At 29.7% G+C, this 16061-nt stretch overlaps 3 protein-coding genes across 3 annotated transcripts; 2 read left to right on the forward strand and 1 right to left on the reverse strand.

Annotated features, from left to right (window-relative positions):
* The first annotated feature begins 988 nt into the window (after positions 1 to 988).
* LOC130814094 (agamous-like MADS-box protein AGL82) lies at positions 989 to 1975 on the forward strand. Its single transcript, XM_057680137.1, has one exon. The coding sequence runs from the start codon at positions 989 to 991 to the stop codon at positions 1973 to 1975; it is 987 nt and encodes a 328-aa protein (XP_057536120.1).
* A 1766-nt stretch (positions 1976 to 3741) lies between these two features.
* On the reverse strand, positions 3742 to 9228 carry LOC130798873 (uncharacterized). Its single transcript, XM_057661972.1, has 3 exons — positions 7864 to 9228; positions 4758 to 5100; positions 3742 to 4215 (listed from the first exon to the last, which is right to left on the reverse strand). The coding sequence occupies exons 1-3, from the start codon at positions 8928 to 8930 to the stop codon at positions 3973 to 3975; spliced, it is 1653 nt and encodes a 550-aa protein (XP_057517955.1). The 5' UTR covers positions 8931 to 9228; the 3' UTR covers positions 3742 to 3972.
* Positions 9229 to 11885: 2657 nt separating this feature from the next.
* On the forward strand, positions 11886 to 15789 carry LOC130814163 (protein HIGH ARSENIC CONTENT 1, mitochondrial-like). Its single transcript, XM_057680257.1, has 6 exons — positions 11886 to 11967; positions 12045 to 12125; positions 13282 to 13355; positions 13690 to 13760; positions 15249 to 15302; positions 15685 to 15789. Exons 1-6 carry the CDS (start codon positions 11951 to 11953, stop codon positions 15787 to 15789), a joined length of 402 nt encoding a protein of 133 aa, XP_057536240.1. The 5' UTR covers positions 11886 to 11950.
* The last annotated feature ends 272 nt before the right edge of the window (positions 15790 to 16061 follow it).

A 16061-nucleotide genomic window follows, 5' to 3' on the forward strand; every position in this document is an offset into this window, starting at 1 on the left:
TAGTATATAATAAAGATGAACAAATTATTATCTATTATATTTAATTTACAAAGCACTAGTGATCTATATTTATTTAAAAAGAACATTCATTCATTTACAAATTAATTATAATATTTTAAAATATATTTCTAAAAAAGTTCACTAAAATGCTAATTATTATATTAGATACAAAATACAATTTACAATGGTCCACTGCTTTATCATTATTATAACGATAACTATAAAAAAAAGTTTGAATTCCAATTTTCATGAATATAATAAAATGTATATTAAAAAATAATTAAAAATAATGTAATATAATGTCGGACATATTCAATTTATTTTTTATTTACATCAAAATGAAAAAAAATCGTGCATCTTACAGTAATTATCTAGTTGAGTAATAAAAGTATGACTAAGGTCCTTTTAGTTCACATAAATTATTTAGTAAATACTAAAAGCAAGTTTAATAATCAGTAAAAATCAATTTTAAATGGTAAAAATCATTTTTACACAACAAGAATCGTTTGCGATCAATTTTAATAAGTAAACCTTAAGTATAATTTATAATTAAAAATCAGTTATAATCAGTAAAAATTCAGTTCAATCAATAAAAATAAACTACAATCAGTAAAAACAATTACAATCATTAAAAATCAGTTTTAATCTTAGAATCATATATATTGTGTAAGTTTCGATATATTAAATTGTTTACAAACATATTTTACTCCGCAATTCAAAATTTTTTGTAAAAGTCACTGTAATGGAGCATTATTTTGTGCATCTTTATAAAATATCTAATGTATCTTAATTTAGTAGATTATTATTTTGTGTATCTTTATAAAATATGTAATGTATCTTAATTTAGTAGATTATTATTTTGTGTATCTTTAGGAAATATTAAATTATCTTGTTTCCAAATATGTAAATTTTAAAGTCTATATATTGAATGAAATGCATATGAAAGCGTTACTTATTTTGCAAACTCTATTATTTTGTTTCCACAATTATGGGTAGAGCAAAAATAGCAATGGAATTCATAACTAAGGAAAAAACTAGAAATACGACATACAATAAAAGAAAAAAAGGGTTACTTAAGAAAGCTCAAGAATTTTCAATTTTATGCAATGTACCGGTTTGCATAATAATATACCCTTATAAAGAAGGACAAGTGTCCTTAGAAGCTGAAGTTTATGCCTTCAAAGGGGATAGTGACCCTAATGATTTGGGTAAATCAAGGGATTCTGAGATGGTTAAGGGTATAATTGATAGGTTTTTAAGGGTTCCTCTTGAAGAGAGGAACAAAAGGTCATTAAATTTGTATGATATGTTTGATGGGTGGAAGAGAAAAGCTAGCCAAGATTTGATTAAAATAAAGCGTAAAAATGCTTTAAATAAATATCCTAATTGGGATTCTGCTCTTGATGGGTTTTGTTTAGAACAACTTATGGAATTTTTAGGTTATTTAGATCAAAAAATAGAGGTTGTTAAGCAAAGGATTGACATGATTAATGGTACTAATCATGATTATAGTAACCTTAATCAAGCAGAAGCATTAGTATTACCATCCTATCAAGAAACACCAACTAATTCTACCCTAATGGTTCCTAATGACCAAATTTTTTGTGATGACCATCATCAAATTCTAGGGTACCCTAATATTGTTGAAGGGTATAATCCGTTTTCTTGGTTTAATTATCCAATAATTAGTGATAATAATGGTCATAATCAAGATCAATATTGTCCTCAATTAGTGAACTACAATCCTAATGTGTTCACTAATCAAGTTGATGATGATAATTGGTTTAAGTACACTAATAGGAATGTTATGGGTGGGATGAGCTATGATCAAGGGTCAGGATTTGTGGAAAGTATTGGAGCATCATCAACATACGGTGCCGTTTTGCCAGTGCAATCAAATGTGCCCATGCAATTTCCTATGGTGCATAATGTTCCTCTACAAAGGCATGGGCAATATCAAATGTTCTATAAGTAGGTATGAGGAGATTGCATTAGTTTTGTTTTTTAATATAAGGTTAGATATATGGATTATTTTTTTGGTTTTAGGGCTTGGTTTCTCAAAATTTCAATTGATAGACTTCGTTTGTTATGGTTTTTATAAATTAGTTTGATTTTATTTTCAATTGAGACATTTTTTTAGTACATTAATTTGAGTTTTTATGGTTTTATTAATAGATTTAATTGATTTTTGTATGGTTTTATTAGATTAATTTGATATTAATTGTTAAAAATATCCATTTACATACATGTATGTTATGAGAAGTATTGCTTATAAAAAGAAACTTGTGCATGATTTTACTATATTTTTGTAGAGTGAACGTGATATAAAGTATATTGTTTACCTTTAAGGGGTTGTTAGGATTTACAGTAATAAGAGGATAAAAAAGTTGAACTAATGTAACAAAAGTACTTCGAGATGTAAATGAAATTATTGAAATAATTGTGATAGAGGTAAAATGAGAGTAAATTAATAAAGATGAATAAAAAAGAGGTTGATTTTCCTCAATTAGAGGTAAAGAATTCTTTTACCCTCTCCTAGAGTAAATTTATACCCCAAAATAAGGGAACTAATTGCTATTTTCACAATTTTTCATTAAATAAATTCTTGTAATAAAACGATGAGTTGTGTTGACATCATGAAAAAACATGCTTATTACTTTTAATTGAAGGGTATAATTCTATGGTGCCACTACAATAAACTTAATAAAATAAATGCTATCAAACTTTATACATTAAGTTTGAAATTGTTGGTAATTGGCATTTACTTATAAATAAATCTTAATTTGTGTTAAAATATTATATTTTATTGGAAATCGATCAATTGCTATATTTTAAAATAATTATTTTCATTTTAATTATTAATTATTAACTAAGAATAATTAATGAGTTAAATTTCATTAAAAAAGTATTGCTAACGAGTGTATTGATATCACTGATTGAGATAATACATAATATCATTGATTGAGTATCTTGAGATATTATTCTTTATAAATATCTTACAAATGATTTGCATTTAATATTATTTCTTAGGGGTGAAAATTTTCATGACCTTCGAGTTTTAGTTCATTTAATTACATGTATGTCATTAATTTCATATAAAATCAAACAAGTTTTCATAATACCACCAAATTCAATTTTAATGAAACTCCCATAAGTCCAAATAACAATTTAACCAAAGTTGTTAGGATCAAAATTTTACCTGGAATCGTTTAGAGAGGTCAAATTAAATGAACAAAATAGAATTGAATTGTAATAAGATCGTACGATTTTACAAATAAAATTAAATATACTAAATTATTTAATTTGATTTTTTCCTGATTATTTGTTTTAAAAGTTGAGATTTGTTAACTTTAAGTTTCTTTGATTTCATTTTAAGAATGAAACCGAAAACATGTCAACAATAATTTTAAAACTTTATATCATTGAATTTTATTTTTTAGAAAAAAATTATAAGTATAGGATATTTGAAAAATATGTGTATATGTAAGACACATTAGTAATACATGGTACGTAAGAAAATTTTGAAAATAATTGAAACTAAATTTATAAAATCGAATCGTTAAATCATTGAATTATGTTATGATCGTACTTTTTAAAATTTATTCCAATATTAAAATGATAAAATTTAGCAACTTCACGATTCTACCTATAATCTAGATGAGTCAATTATTTTTAGATGTAAAGTAGTAGATCAAAATAGCAATTTAGAATGGCTCACTATGGTGAACAAACGGCAAACAATTGAAAAAAGAAGAGAGACAACAAATTCACTCCTCATATAGTTTCTTGAAGAATTCCACCTCCATTTGTTAAATTTATTGTAATTCAAAACTTCAAATTCTACAAATGAACCAAAGAAAGATATTCACAGCCCACTAGGAGTCAACAAAGTGGGATAACAAATTAGAATTACAAAGATGAAAATTTAACCACACAAGAAAAAAAAAAAAGAAATGGAAACTAGTGTATAATTTACACGAGCGGTGTTCGGATGCTCCTACTTATAGGAAGCTGAACATAAACATCATGAACCTCGGGTTTATTGACTTCTGCTCTGTCCCGATCAATGGCATAGCATATGTAGATTGTGTCGATCACGTCCTCAAGAAGATGTATGAAGAAACCGAGCACCAAAAACAGCAGCAACCAAGCCAGTAGGGCAACGTAATAGGAATATACACCAAGATCAGTTATACCATTTAGGATGGCACACACCTAAAACATTTCACAGATTAGCCGATTGTGTAAGCATGATCCATATCAAAATTTCACGGGTTTATAAAGTTACATATTAAATTTGGAAATTGTACGTAAATGTTGGGAGTCGGGGCTTGTTTGGTGCTAGGGAGCTGGGGGAAGATGTTATGGTAGCCGTAGAGGAAATCTTAAAAACGGTATTTCTAATTTGGATCGCTAGTTGTAATGTTTTGAAACTAGCTAACTACGCCATTAAACGAGACCTAAACTAACTACGCCATTAAACGAGACCTAAACTAACTACTTAACTGAATTGTGATATCTTTTTAAAGGAGTGTTTTGGCCTTATTGTACATTTATACTACAAATAGGTGCTTAAACTGTTACGCTGAAACGCCCTAACTAGCACCAATTCAGACGGTTTGGGATGAACGTAATATATGGGTATTAGAAAACGAAAGTACATCATAATAAACTTCATTAAGCAAATATTAAGTCGCGAATGCTTGTCTACCTACTGTCAAAATGACGAATAAGACTAAACAATGTTAATTACTTACCACAACGGCATATATTGCTGAAAGGACGAAGATTATTCCAGCCAGTAAGCGTGTAGAAATTGTCTCCACAAAAACAGCTGAGAGAAGATTACGTTTCAAAAGTTCATAAGTCATCCTAGCAGACGTACAATAAGTTTCACCAGTGATAGCAGCAAAGTTGATGGTGAACTTGTTTAGGAAATCAACAGTTGCCAGCAAAACATTGACACAACACCTAAGAACTTTCACAATTCCCGTAGCATCTTCTTGTCTTGCACCATCAACAGCAGCACGCACCATGCGCACAACGAACATTATTAACCCAGAAAAGCATATAGTTCCAGCTGACGGGCCAAATGCGTTTCTGCAATAATTGGTAAGATTTTTGATCAGAGAAAATACAAATTGAAACCCTTATATCATATCTGTTACACAAATACTCCTCAACATTATTATCCAAAAGCCAGCGTAAACTACTAGTTTGAAGATGCTTTTAATCTTCAGAGCTGTCCTTCTAAACTCTCGAGGATAAGTTTGGCTTAAGTTCAACTTTTGTATTTATCAAGACTATAGAAGTCGAGAATCTGAAAATAATTTGATGTGTGCTCTCACAACAACAATGTCAAAGCCTTAATCTCAAAGATATGGGGTTGGCTACATGATGTGTGTTTTGCTCTCAGGTTCAACAAAATTATCACATACATTTATCAGCTCGTCTTGTATGAAATCGTTTCATCATGAAACTGACCCATAAAATTAGCCCACTTCTGTAATTGATCACTTTATAAATTATAGGTGATGGGATCAGCCCAATAATTTTTAATGCTAATAAAATGTAAGCCCACCAAATGTAGTGCTAATAAAAATGTAAGTCCACAAATTTACTCAGGTGCAGAGATTGATACATTGCCCAAATCCTTGTAGTACTACCTACTAAGGGCCTAGGGCTGTAGGGGAGAGAGTGAACTGTAAATTTTGTTTACTTACGTTTGGCATAAGCATGCTAACTTTCTAGAATCCATCTCCTCGCGATTGTAGGTCATGTAACTTGACCATGTCAAACTCTTGTGTGTTTATCATCATCGAGCATCATTGTTATTTGTTACCAATTTCAGCTTTTTTTACTCTTAGCTCAGCACAACTAAAACACATATCTCGATCCAAATCGTAGCATATATTTTCACCATTAAAAGGTAAACGGTTGTAGGACAGAAACAAAAGTAGTAACTCTTGTCAACCAAACTGAACAAACTCTAGCGCAACGTAATAAGTGTATGAAAAAGTGAACTATTTACATCAGACCCACTAGCAACATGGAAAGAGAAACGGAAGATAATCTTTCTCATATTCTCTTCCCTATGTTTTGCACTGCAATGGGAAATCATATGAAATATGCTCAATCTTTTACACAAAAATTATAATAGGGTCTAGGAGAGACGAAACAGCTAAATATGTGCCTCTTTAAAATACAATTGACAATGGGAGAATAGGACATGTTATAGAACTAATAATACAAACAAACTCACTTTACGCTTCATATAGCCCACAAGTTTCAACACACAGTATCTCTATCTTTACAAACTGCACAAAGTGAGGTATAAAATACTATTACTAGCGCAGATACTATGACAAATCCTACTTGGAAAAGACCGGTTGATTTTTATCGAACTATCAACACAAATGTAGAACCACAAAGAATCAAGGATCAAGGTAGAAAATAACTTCGTTATGCACCATAGTCCGCAGGTAGTGTAACTGACAAAGATGATGTGCATAAAGATGCTGATTGTTTGATAAGATTCACAGCTAGGTGAAATAAAATGAGTAACAATTTGACGAATAAGAAAGATGGATCACTGTCACATACTCACATGATTCACTAATCTCCTTGCGAATCGCGAATCAACAAAAGTGAACTATGGTCGATTTTAGGCTATTTTAGGGTCATTTGAATGAATAGCGAATTAACTAGCGAATTATGTTACAGTGAGATGGATTTATTTTTAAAAAGTATACAAATGGACAGTGTATTTAGAGAAATTTAATTGAATTTAGAAGACCTTTACTTAAACCATTATGTGGGAACAATTTAGGTTGTAAAATAAGATCTTAAGCATACAAATGGTATATGTAAAGCTCATTGGCTTCCACGTACCATATTTACTACAAACATCATAGTAAGCAAAATTGCAAAAGCAAGAGGAGTATAAACTTCTTATTCTCCCTGAGCACCACAAGATGTCATTGTGATTTGTAGGTGAGTATTGTATACTGTATACCGAGAGCTTCATTTTTATACTAACATGCATATTAGCAACCACATGACTGGGCTAACCATATAGAAACAAGATTTAGGTACAGGAAATGCAACAAACTTGCATCTTTCATCAAACTTTGAACAGTTTCTACGTTATATGGGTCACACGGTAAGACTTGAATATAGCAATCTAATTCGCAACTACCAAAACTGCATTTCTAAAACATCTAATTACCCAATACATTAAGTGGCTCCCGCCTAAGTTTGACATTGCAATATATGGAATCTTACTCTTATTCATGATAACAAAGATATTCTTTCTAATTGACCTTTGGTAGTAAACATCGTCTTTATAAACTTCACGTTAATAACAACTGTACATAATTCAATGTGCGATCCTATGGAGCCTTGTTAGCGATACCAAAATTTTATCTCAAAATGATAGATTAAATCCTGTAGCTTTCGTACAAGCGCATTTGCAGCCACTTGGCTAATGATAAACGCATTGGTATATATGACCAACTTAAGAAAAAGCTACCAATTCTCCAAGATATCAATTTATCTTATAAAAAAAAGGTTCACATTGTTCTTGCTCACTGCAAAAGACCGCCCTTTTAAACGCCTCGCACTTTAAGAGGTCTTAGCAAATGCAACACCTTGTTGCTCCATATGCATTGTTTTCAGGTTTATATACATACAATACCAAAGCCTTATTTCCAAAAGACGGGGTACTTCTATATGAATAAAAACAAATCAACTCATAAGGTCATATTTGAGGTTTAAGTACACAAACACATCAGAACTATTGACAACTTACAATATATGTAGTATTACAAGCATCATGGATAATAAACAAGGGGAAGGAATCACCTCAAAGAACTTCTGATTTTTCTTTTTGGGTTTGAATCATCCTTTGAGAAATACCACTGAGCAATAGTCCCACTAACCACATAAGCCTTAGCTTCCAACATCACAGTTGCAGACCACAACATTGTCAATATTGCCAATGCATAATAAGCACCCACCCAACTATCTTGCTTCCAAGCACAATGATACTCTCCTCTAGATTGATGAGGTACAATCTTCCCATTATACCGCGCGAACACCAAGAACACAACAAATGGCACATAGTAAACCAACAACCCAAGCTTTAAACATGGGACAACACCAAACAACCCTAAATTCCTCGAAAGGGCATTCGATGCAACACCAATTATGTTAATAGTCAGCTCAATTCTATGCCAATTAAGGACAAAAATCCACACAATAACCCCAATGACCAAGAAAACAAACAGCATAACCAGTATCCTATAAGCAAGTGGCAATGCATCACTACATGAAGAACTAATTGTGCAGGCAACAAACCAATAAACATTTACACCAATTGGAATCACAACAAAGAAAGGAAGTGAAACATAAACAAGCTGCTTAGTGTAATGTTTAAGCAACAATAACACACCCCACACAATAGGTAAACTCAAAATAAAAGTAATCACAAGTACCCATACTAACCCTCTTACAAATTCATCAGAGGAAGACTTAAAATTGGAAAACCCATAAAAATCAAGAAAAGACCCATGATTGGAAATGGTGTGTTTGACACAAGATGAGGAGGTGGGGTCATAGGAAAAGGAAGAAACAGAAGAAAAGTTAGAATTTTTATGGGCAATTGAGAAAATACCAAACCCAAAACAGCAAATAGAGAAAAGAAGAAAAAGGATGAGAAAAGGCAAGTCCTTGAAAGGTCTTGGACCATAATTATAAGCAATTTGAAGGAATTGGGTATTATCAGAAGCAGATTGAGGTAAAGATTGTTGTTGAGGTTGATATTCTTCGATTGAAGGAGTAGGATAGGGTTTTGATAAAAGGGGTTGTGCTGCGGAAGATGAAGAATCATAAAGATTGGAGCTTTTGTTGGATTCTTCCATGGAAGCCATTTTTGAGCGAAAAGAAAGTAGAAAAAAGAGTAATATTGAAAAGATTTAGCTAGATTAAGAAGAAGAGATTAAAGGGGAAATTGAATTGTGAGAAATTATGAACATTTGAGGGGTTTGACTAAATTGATTTGAGGTGAGAAAGGTAAGAACAACGGATGTTTGATGATGAGTCCGATGATGATCACTGATAAGTGAGATGGGGAATGATAAGGAAAACGACTGCAAAACGACGTCGTATTCTTCTTAGTCACATACTCAATCACATGGGTTGTAAGCGGGTTGTTCAGATCCTATGATCGGATCAAGTTTGATATACGTTTAGATTGGTATATACTTTGATGGGCAGCCAAAACAAGTTTTCCATTTTGCGTTTGTGTTTATCTACCCTTCTGTTTTGTTTGGTAGTTTGTATTAAATTATAGGAATAATAATGTAAAATTAGTTTAATTTTGATCGTGTTGTCTCTTTTACTTCATTAATCTCATTTTTGCTTTACTTGAATTACCATTTAGGGAGTAAGTATTGAGTGGTAATGAAAATATATAGAAAAAAACTTTTTAGTGACCAATTTAAGCAGCATAAAACATGATAAACAGATTAAAATACCAACTTTAAACATTAAAACACAAACTTCAATAGGTCAAAATAGCAACTTCAATATGTTAAAATATCAATTTAAATAGATTAATATACCAACTCCAATAGGTTAAAATACCAACGTTAATAGGTTAAAACACCAACTCCAATAGATTAAAACACCAACTCTAATAGGATAAAAATCAACTCTAATATGTTAAAATACCAACTTTTAATATGTTAAAACATCAACTTTAATAGGTTAAAATAGGTTAAAAAGTGCATGTTTGTTTTTAATTTTAAATTTTTTTCTAAAAAAACATTGGGCCTGTCAAAGGAATTGGTCTTTCAAAAAGGCCGTCTCATTGGAGAATTTGTGTTCCACTAATCAATTAATCACCAGAAATAAATATGAAGGCTCGTTTAGTGTGCATATCCAGTCCAGCCATATGTTATGTTAATAGAGGACCTATTCAGAGTCCGTCCGACCCGTTTAAGACTTGCTTCAATTATAAGTTGCATAATAAACAGTCCAGCTACTCTTGTGAGAGACCGTCTCTTGAAAAGACGACCTCAAAACAAAAAATCACATTTTTATTTTCTCTTTAATTTGTATTAATTGGGTTATTTAACCCATATATCTAATGCGTCTCTTAGAGAGTCCATTTCTCCAACAATTTGTATAAATGGTTGGTTGACAGATTCGAGCCCCAACCGTGGCGCTACAAGCTTTCGATGTGTACGCCAAAAATGTACACCTGAACTTGCATGATAGTGGGATACAAGTTGGATCTTGCTAAGAGACGTCCTAGAGGCGTTTATAATTAAAAAGAATAAAATAAATTTTAAACTTAAATAATAATACACGCTTTTTTTAACTGAAAATGAGATATTTACTTTTTACGTTTTTCAATACATTTATTTAATGCTTAATATTCTTTATTATATTTAACGAAACATTATAAAAAGTGGATATTAATATTCTTTGCATTTTAATTAATCAAACAAAATCTCACTTGAATATATTGTAATTTATAAATTAAGAATAAAATACAAATTGAGAGTAATAATTGAATAATGCCAAAAAGTAAAATTTTAGTAATTTGAGTATATGATAGTATAATTGAACTTAGATCATAATATATTTGAACTTAATTAGATGATAATAAATCTGAATATATGATAAACTCTTAAATATATAAATATTAATTGTATTATATAATATAGCATAAATTTTAAAATCTATCGCCAAATAATGCATATATATTTTTTTATATTTATTTTTTATTTTATTTTCTAATTTACTCTTTTAAATATATTAATATTATTGTTAATCAATAAACGCCTGGGGCATTCTTTATTAGCATCTGCCATAAAAGATTAGATTAGTTGTATTATTGAATTAACAATCAATACAACTAAACATGTGGGAGTATTTGTTAACTATTTTATAATCTCATATCATATGGTTGAAATAATTTATCAACTATCATTCGGTTGTGCAAGTTTATACCTACAAGTTCCGAAACTTTCCTTATTAACATTATTTATATTAAGTAGAAACGTTTCGTAGAGTTTATTTACAATATTAAACAAATAGCATGAAATGCATGATCACCTACAGAAGCTTCATCTGATTCCAAATAATGTCCAAGAACATCATATTGACTTTGAACAATTCCTAAGAAAATATAAACAATAAAATAGATCCATGAAGTTCCTATGGAAAAGAAACGTTTCTCCAGAAGTTTCACTCCATTGCTTAAAGGTACATTAATTTAATTCAAGTCGGATTCTCTTGTTCACCGCTCCTTTGTTGTCCTTTTAAATTAACTAGTGATAGTTACATGTTGTAAGAATAAATATTATAATAATATTTTGCTATTAGTAGCAATTTTAAAAGGATTGAGGAACTGATTAGAAAATAGGGATAAGTGTAGTTGGAGACACATAATTCGTGTCTCACACTACTGATACTTTTTCTCACGTATTACCCGTATTTGTTCTTGTTCTTTGCCTAACACATATAACTCATCTACTCATTTATTTTTATTTTTTTATTTCTATTTTAAGCTAATTGTTCAGCTTGTGTTGTTAGATGCAGACTTGCGGATTTAACTTCACTCATTCTCTCTTGTTGTAGGAATCTCTTTATCTAGACCTCTTTCTCGAGCCGGGCTTTATTTGACCGCATCCTCCATTATAGGTATGGGTTTTCGTCTTTCATGCATTTCTAGAGCGTTATCATAGTTTTTATTAGCGGAATACAATAAATACAATGATGCTGATCATATTATTAAAAATGTATTATTATTACCCCTTAATCGCTTGTAATAACAATATATATAGGCTTGCGCCTTGCGAGCTATCAAACGACCAATCGTATCTATTCATTGTTCTTTAAGTTACGTTGAAAAGCATCAAAGTTTGAAACTTTTTCATCCATGGATGGTTCACACAGGTAAGATCATATTGTCATGTGTTCTATTTCTGTTTTTCCTTTCTTTTCTTGTACTTATTTACTTTGTCATTATTTAGGTCCTTGGAAGAAGCTAAAAATATTGATGTTTACACGGCTAAAGGTCTTCTTAATATCGGATATCGATATTTAGACGTAAGGTAAGTCAAGACAAATAATTAGTATTATCGAATATAAATAATTTTAATTTTTCAATATTACTTGGAATTTTAATAAATAGTTCAAACAATAATCAATTATTATAGGATGAATATAAATATGCATTTGTGTAACAGCTTAAATAAATTGAATTAATTTAATTTTGGTTGTTCCAAATATTTGTAATGGATGGATTACAATGATTTTTACGGACAATGTCTTTATTTTTCTTGATATTATATTTTAAGAATTGAGCTTTATGACTATCCTAGCTACCAAGGTGACCTACACAAGACTCTTAATTGGTGATACTTTGCTTTTTATCTCTAATTATTTTTGAAGTATTTCGTAAGAATATTTTGGAAATTATGTTATGTACATAATACAGCTTACTATTTTTATACAAAAGTTTAGTAATTATGATTGTGAAATACCTAAAATGTTGAATGCCTACTACTTTTCTATTATCTTGTGGGAACTTTAATCCATGGCTATTGGCTTATATTGGAGTAAAAGTCTATTACTAGGGAAAATAATATTTTTAAATTTCCTATGTGAAAATGGTAAAGTTATTTTTTGATTTAAAGAATGAGATTAATGCATATGTTCATACAATCATATGTTGTATTTCTCAAGTTGATTTGAGTATTTAAATTCAAAACCATTTGTAATTAGTCATTTAAAATACGGTTTTTCTAACCTATGTATTAATTAGGTGTATAAATTTAAATAATAAAATTGGTAACTATTTAAAATTTTATTTGAAATATTATCTAAAATATTATCAAATTTACCTATTTTAGAATATATATTCTATTAAATTCAAAATAATTACTAAATTTATTATCTAAACTTTTAGATAAATCGTTTTAAAAAACGTGAATAAAGTATGTGAAATGTTAATATAAATTTAACTCAATACTATCAAAACTGCCCCTTTATATTTTTGATTTTTGATAAAATTGTTCTAATTTTCAAATGATACTGATTTCGGTTTAAATTTCTATAAATTGCTTTTAATTCCAATTTTGAGGGATTAATTTTGGTTACAACTTATCTCTATCCCTAAAACAGATACTACTATATAGTATATAGGATTTTATTTATGTTTTCAAATTATTTTAATTTGTAATAATAAAAGCTTACGTAAATTGGCAGGACAAAAGAGGAATTTGAAAAGGGACATTTTGAAGGTGCTCTAAACATCCCTTACATGTTCATTACCAAAGATGGTATGTACTCCATATTTCTAAACTAGGTGGATAGGTTAGAAAAATCTTTTATGTTTTATTTATTTATATGATATGATTCAAGCAATTGAACAACATATAACCAATTAATTCAAGAACTTTTCCTATAAAAATAACTTAGTTTGATGAAGCAGATATTGAGAATTAGAGGAAGTGCATCTTAATATATGGATCTATTTGTTTTTCATTAATTGTGCATATCAATTAGCAAATAAAAATAAAACTAATCATAAGTAGATTAAATTTAAGATTTATTGAACAAATATAATATGCATATATACATTTACGTGATGATTTATTATTAAATACATGACAGGACGAGTAAAAAATCCAGACTTCATCACTCAAGTTTCAGAAGTTACCCAGAAGGGTGATCAATTGGTTGTGGTAAGACAATAAGTATTAAATATAATAAATAAGCTATAAGATCAATTATAAGTTTATAATCTAGCTAACGATTTGTTTGGTTTTTTACATTAATAGTTATAAATGTCAGTGTAAAATTTTATGAAATGTGTTATTTAGTTTTTGAGGCAATGAAGCTCTCATTTTTAAGCACGTGTATTTTTTATTAGTTTGTTATTAGTAATTAATATCACATTTCAAAGGTGTACTAGATGTAATAATTTTTTTTTTTAAAAAAAAAAAACGATTGTAATAATTAAGGCAAACATAATCTTTGTTGAGTGATTTTCATAGTAGAAGTACATATTAAAAATTTAGTCTTACATTTCTTGGTATTAGTTGTGAGTTGTTCCTTAACCAAATTGCTTTAACATCCTTACTTATCTACATTCAAAATTTACAAAATATCCTTTACTTTTATCTACATTAAAAGAAGTGAGTTTATAAACTTGTAAGTCATTGCGTAGTAATAATAACTACTATGTCTATATTAGGTATATGTGTTAGAGTATATAACATATCTTGGGGCCTCAACCATCAGCTAAAGCTTTTGGTTGAGTTGGTTCCTTGACATGATATCAGAGCCAACGTGAGAGGTCACGGGTTCGAATCTCAACCACCCCTCATTTAAATGGGGTCTCGTGTGAGGGGGCGTGTTAGAGTATATAACATATCTTGGGGCCTCAAACATCAGCTTAAGCTGATGTTTGAGGCCCCAAGATATGTTAGTTGAGGCCCCAAGATATGTTATATACTCTAACAATATGTATATACATGTGCAAAGGTAGTAATTTTTTAGAATAAATAAAATAAATAATAAATTTTTTAGGCAGATATTTTTAAAATTAAAATTTTTTGTAAATAACCTTAATGTATAAACATTATTATATCATTTAAAATTCAAAATCATATTAAACTGAAAATTTATGACAAAATTACGTATTAATTAATGTAATTAATATTTTAGCGACCTCACATAGCCTTAGAAGGATGTATCATTTCCAATACCTGGTAGTCATTATCTATGTCAAAGCTAACAACTTAGCTGATTAGCTCAAAAGTTTTACCAAATACTTGTTAAGGAATAAGGCCTTACTCTAATATGTCTTCTCAAACGAGGAGGAATAGTGATGATAAAATTAGGTGAATAGGGTTTCTTCCTTTTATATATTCAGCATGAGTATATATATACATGTACAATCAATTAAGTGGGCCTAAGTTAAACAATTAATGTGCAACTAAACAAAGCCCATAACACAACTAACAGTATACAACAATTAAGACTAAATATGTGTAAACTGTCCAACAAATAGCTATTTGAATTTGAGGGGTTATTGAGATTTGAATTTATGATTTTTAGTCATGTTGGCTTTTAATACCATATCAACGAATCAACTCAACTAAAAACTTAAGCTAATGGTTAAAGCTCCAGTATATATTATATGCTCTAACACTTAAGAATTTGGTCAGGCTTGCAATAGCGGCGGAAGAGGCCTCAAAGCCACAATTGATCTGCAGAATGAGGTATGTAACTATGTACTACCTCCGTTCCAATTTACTTGCAACGTTGGAAGTATATACACTATTCACTTAGCTCTCTTAATCTGTGATTAATTTTTAATCTATAAGTTAAAACATAGTGAAGTGGGATCTTGTTTGATTCGTCTCGGTGTAAAGATTATTAATATCAAGTTTTTATAATTTTTTATTATACATAATTAGAGATTTTAAGGACGAATTTAGTGCATTGATCCGCGTGAAAAATCCTAATGTTGCAACTAAAATAGAACAGAGGAAGTATATCTGTATACTTCTATATTGTCTAACGAAACGTTGACATTAAAATTATTAATAAGGTGTTCACAATTTGAGCATAAATAAAGAACATAAGCATGTGTATTAACAGGGTTATGAGCATGTTGCCAATATTGAAGGAGGTTACTCTGCCTGGGTCGATGCCGGGTTTGCGGGTCAAAATGCACAAAAATCTGATTGCAAATTTCGTCTTTGAACGAAGCTACTCAATGGCTTCTGTAAACACTATCAACTATACAAAGAACAACATAACTAATCAATGTCATCCTGTTTCGTTTCAATTGGAATAATGAATTAATATGTTAAGTGGGCTTGTATATTTTTAATTCATATCTTTAACGTAAATTTATCATTTTCTTTTACATATCAAAATTTAAAAGAGCATTTAACATATTTTAAAATCTCAATGGAAAGCTAAATATTAAGGACCTAAAATATGTTTATTATAATACTTCATTTGTTTTTTTT

This window comes from Amaranthus tricolor, chromosome 1 (genome assembly GCF_026212465.1).
Source record: "Amaranthus tricolor cultivar Red isolate AtriRed21 chromosome 1, ASM2621246v1, whole genome shotgun sequence".
Classification (NCBI taxonomy): Eukaryota; Viridiplantae; Streptophyta; class Magnoliopsida; order Caryophyllales; family Amaranthaceae; genus Amaranthus; species Amaranthus tricolor.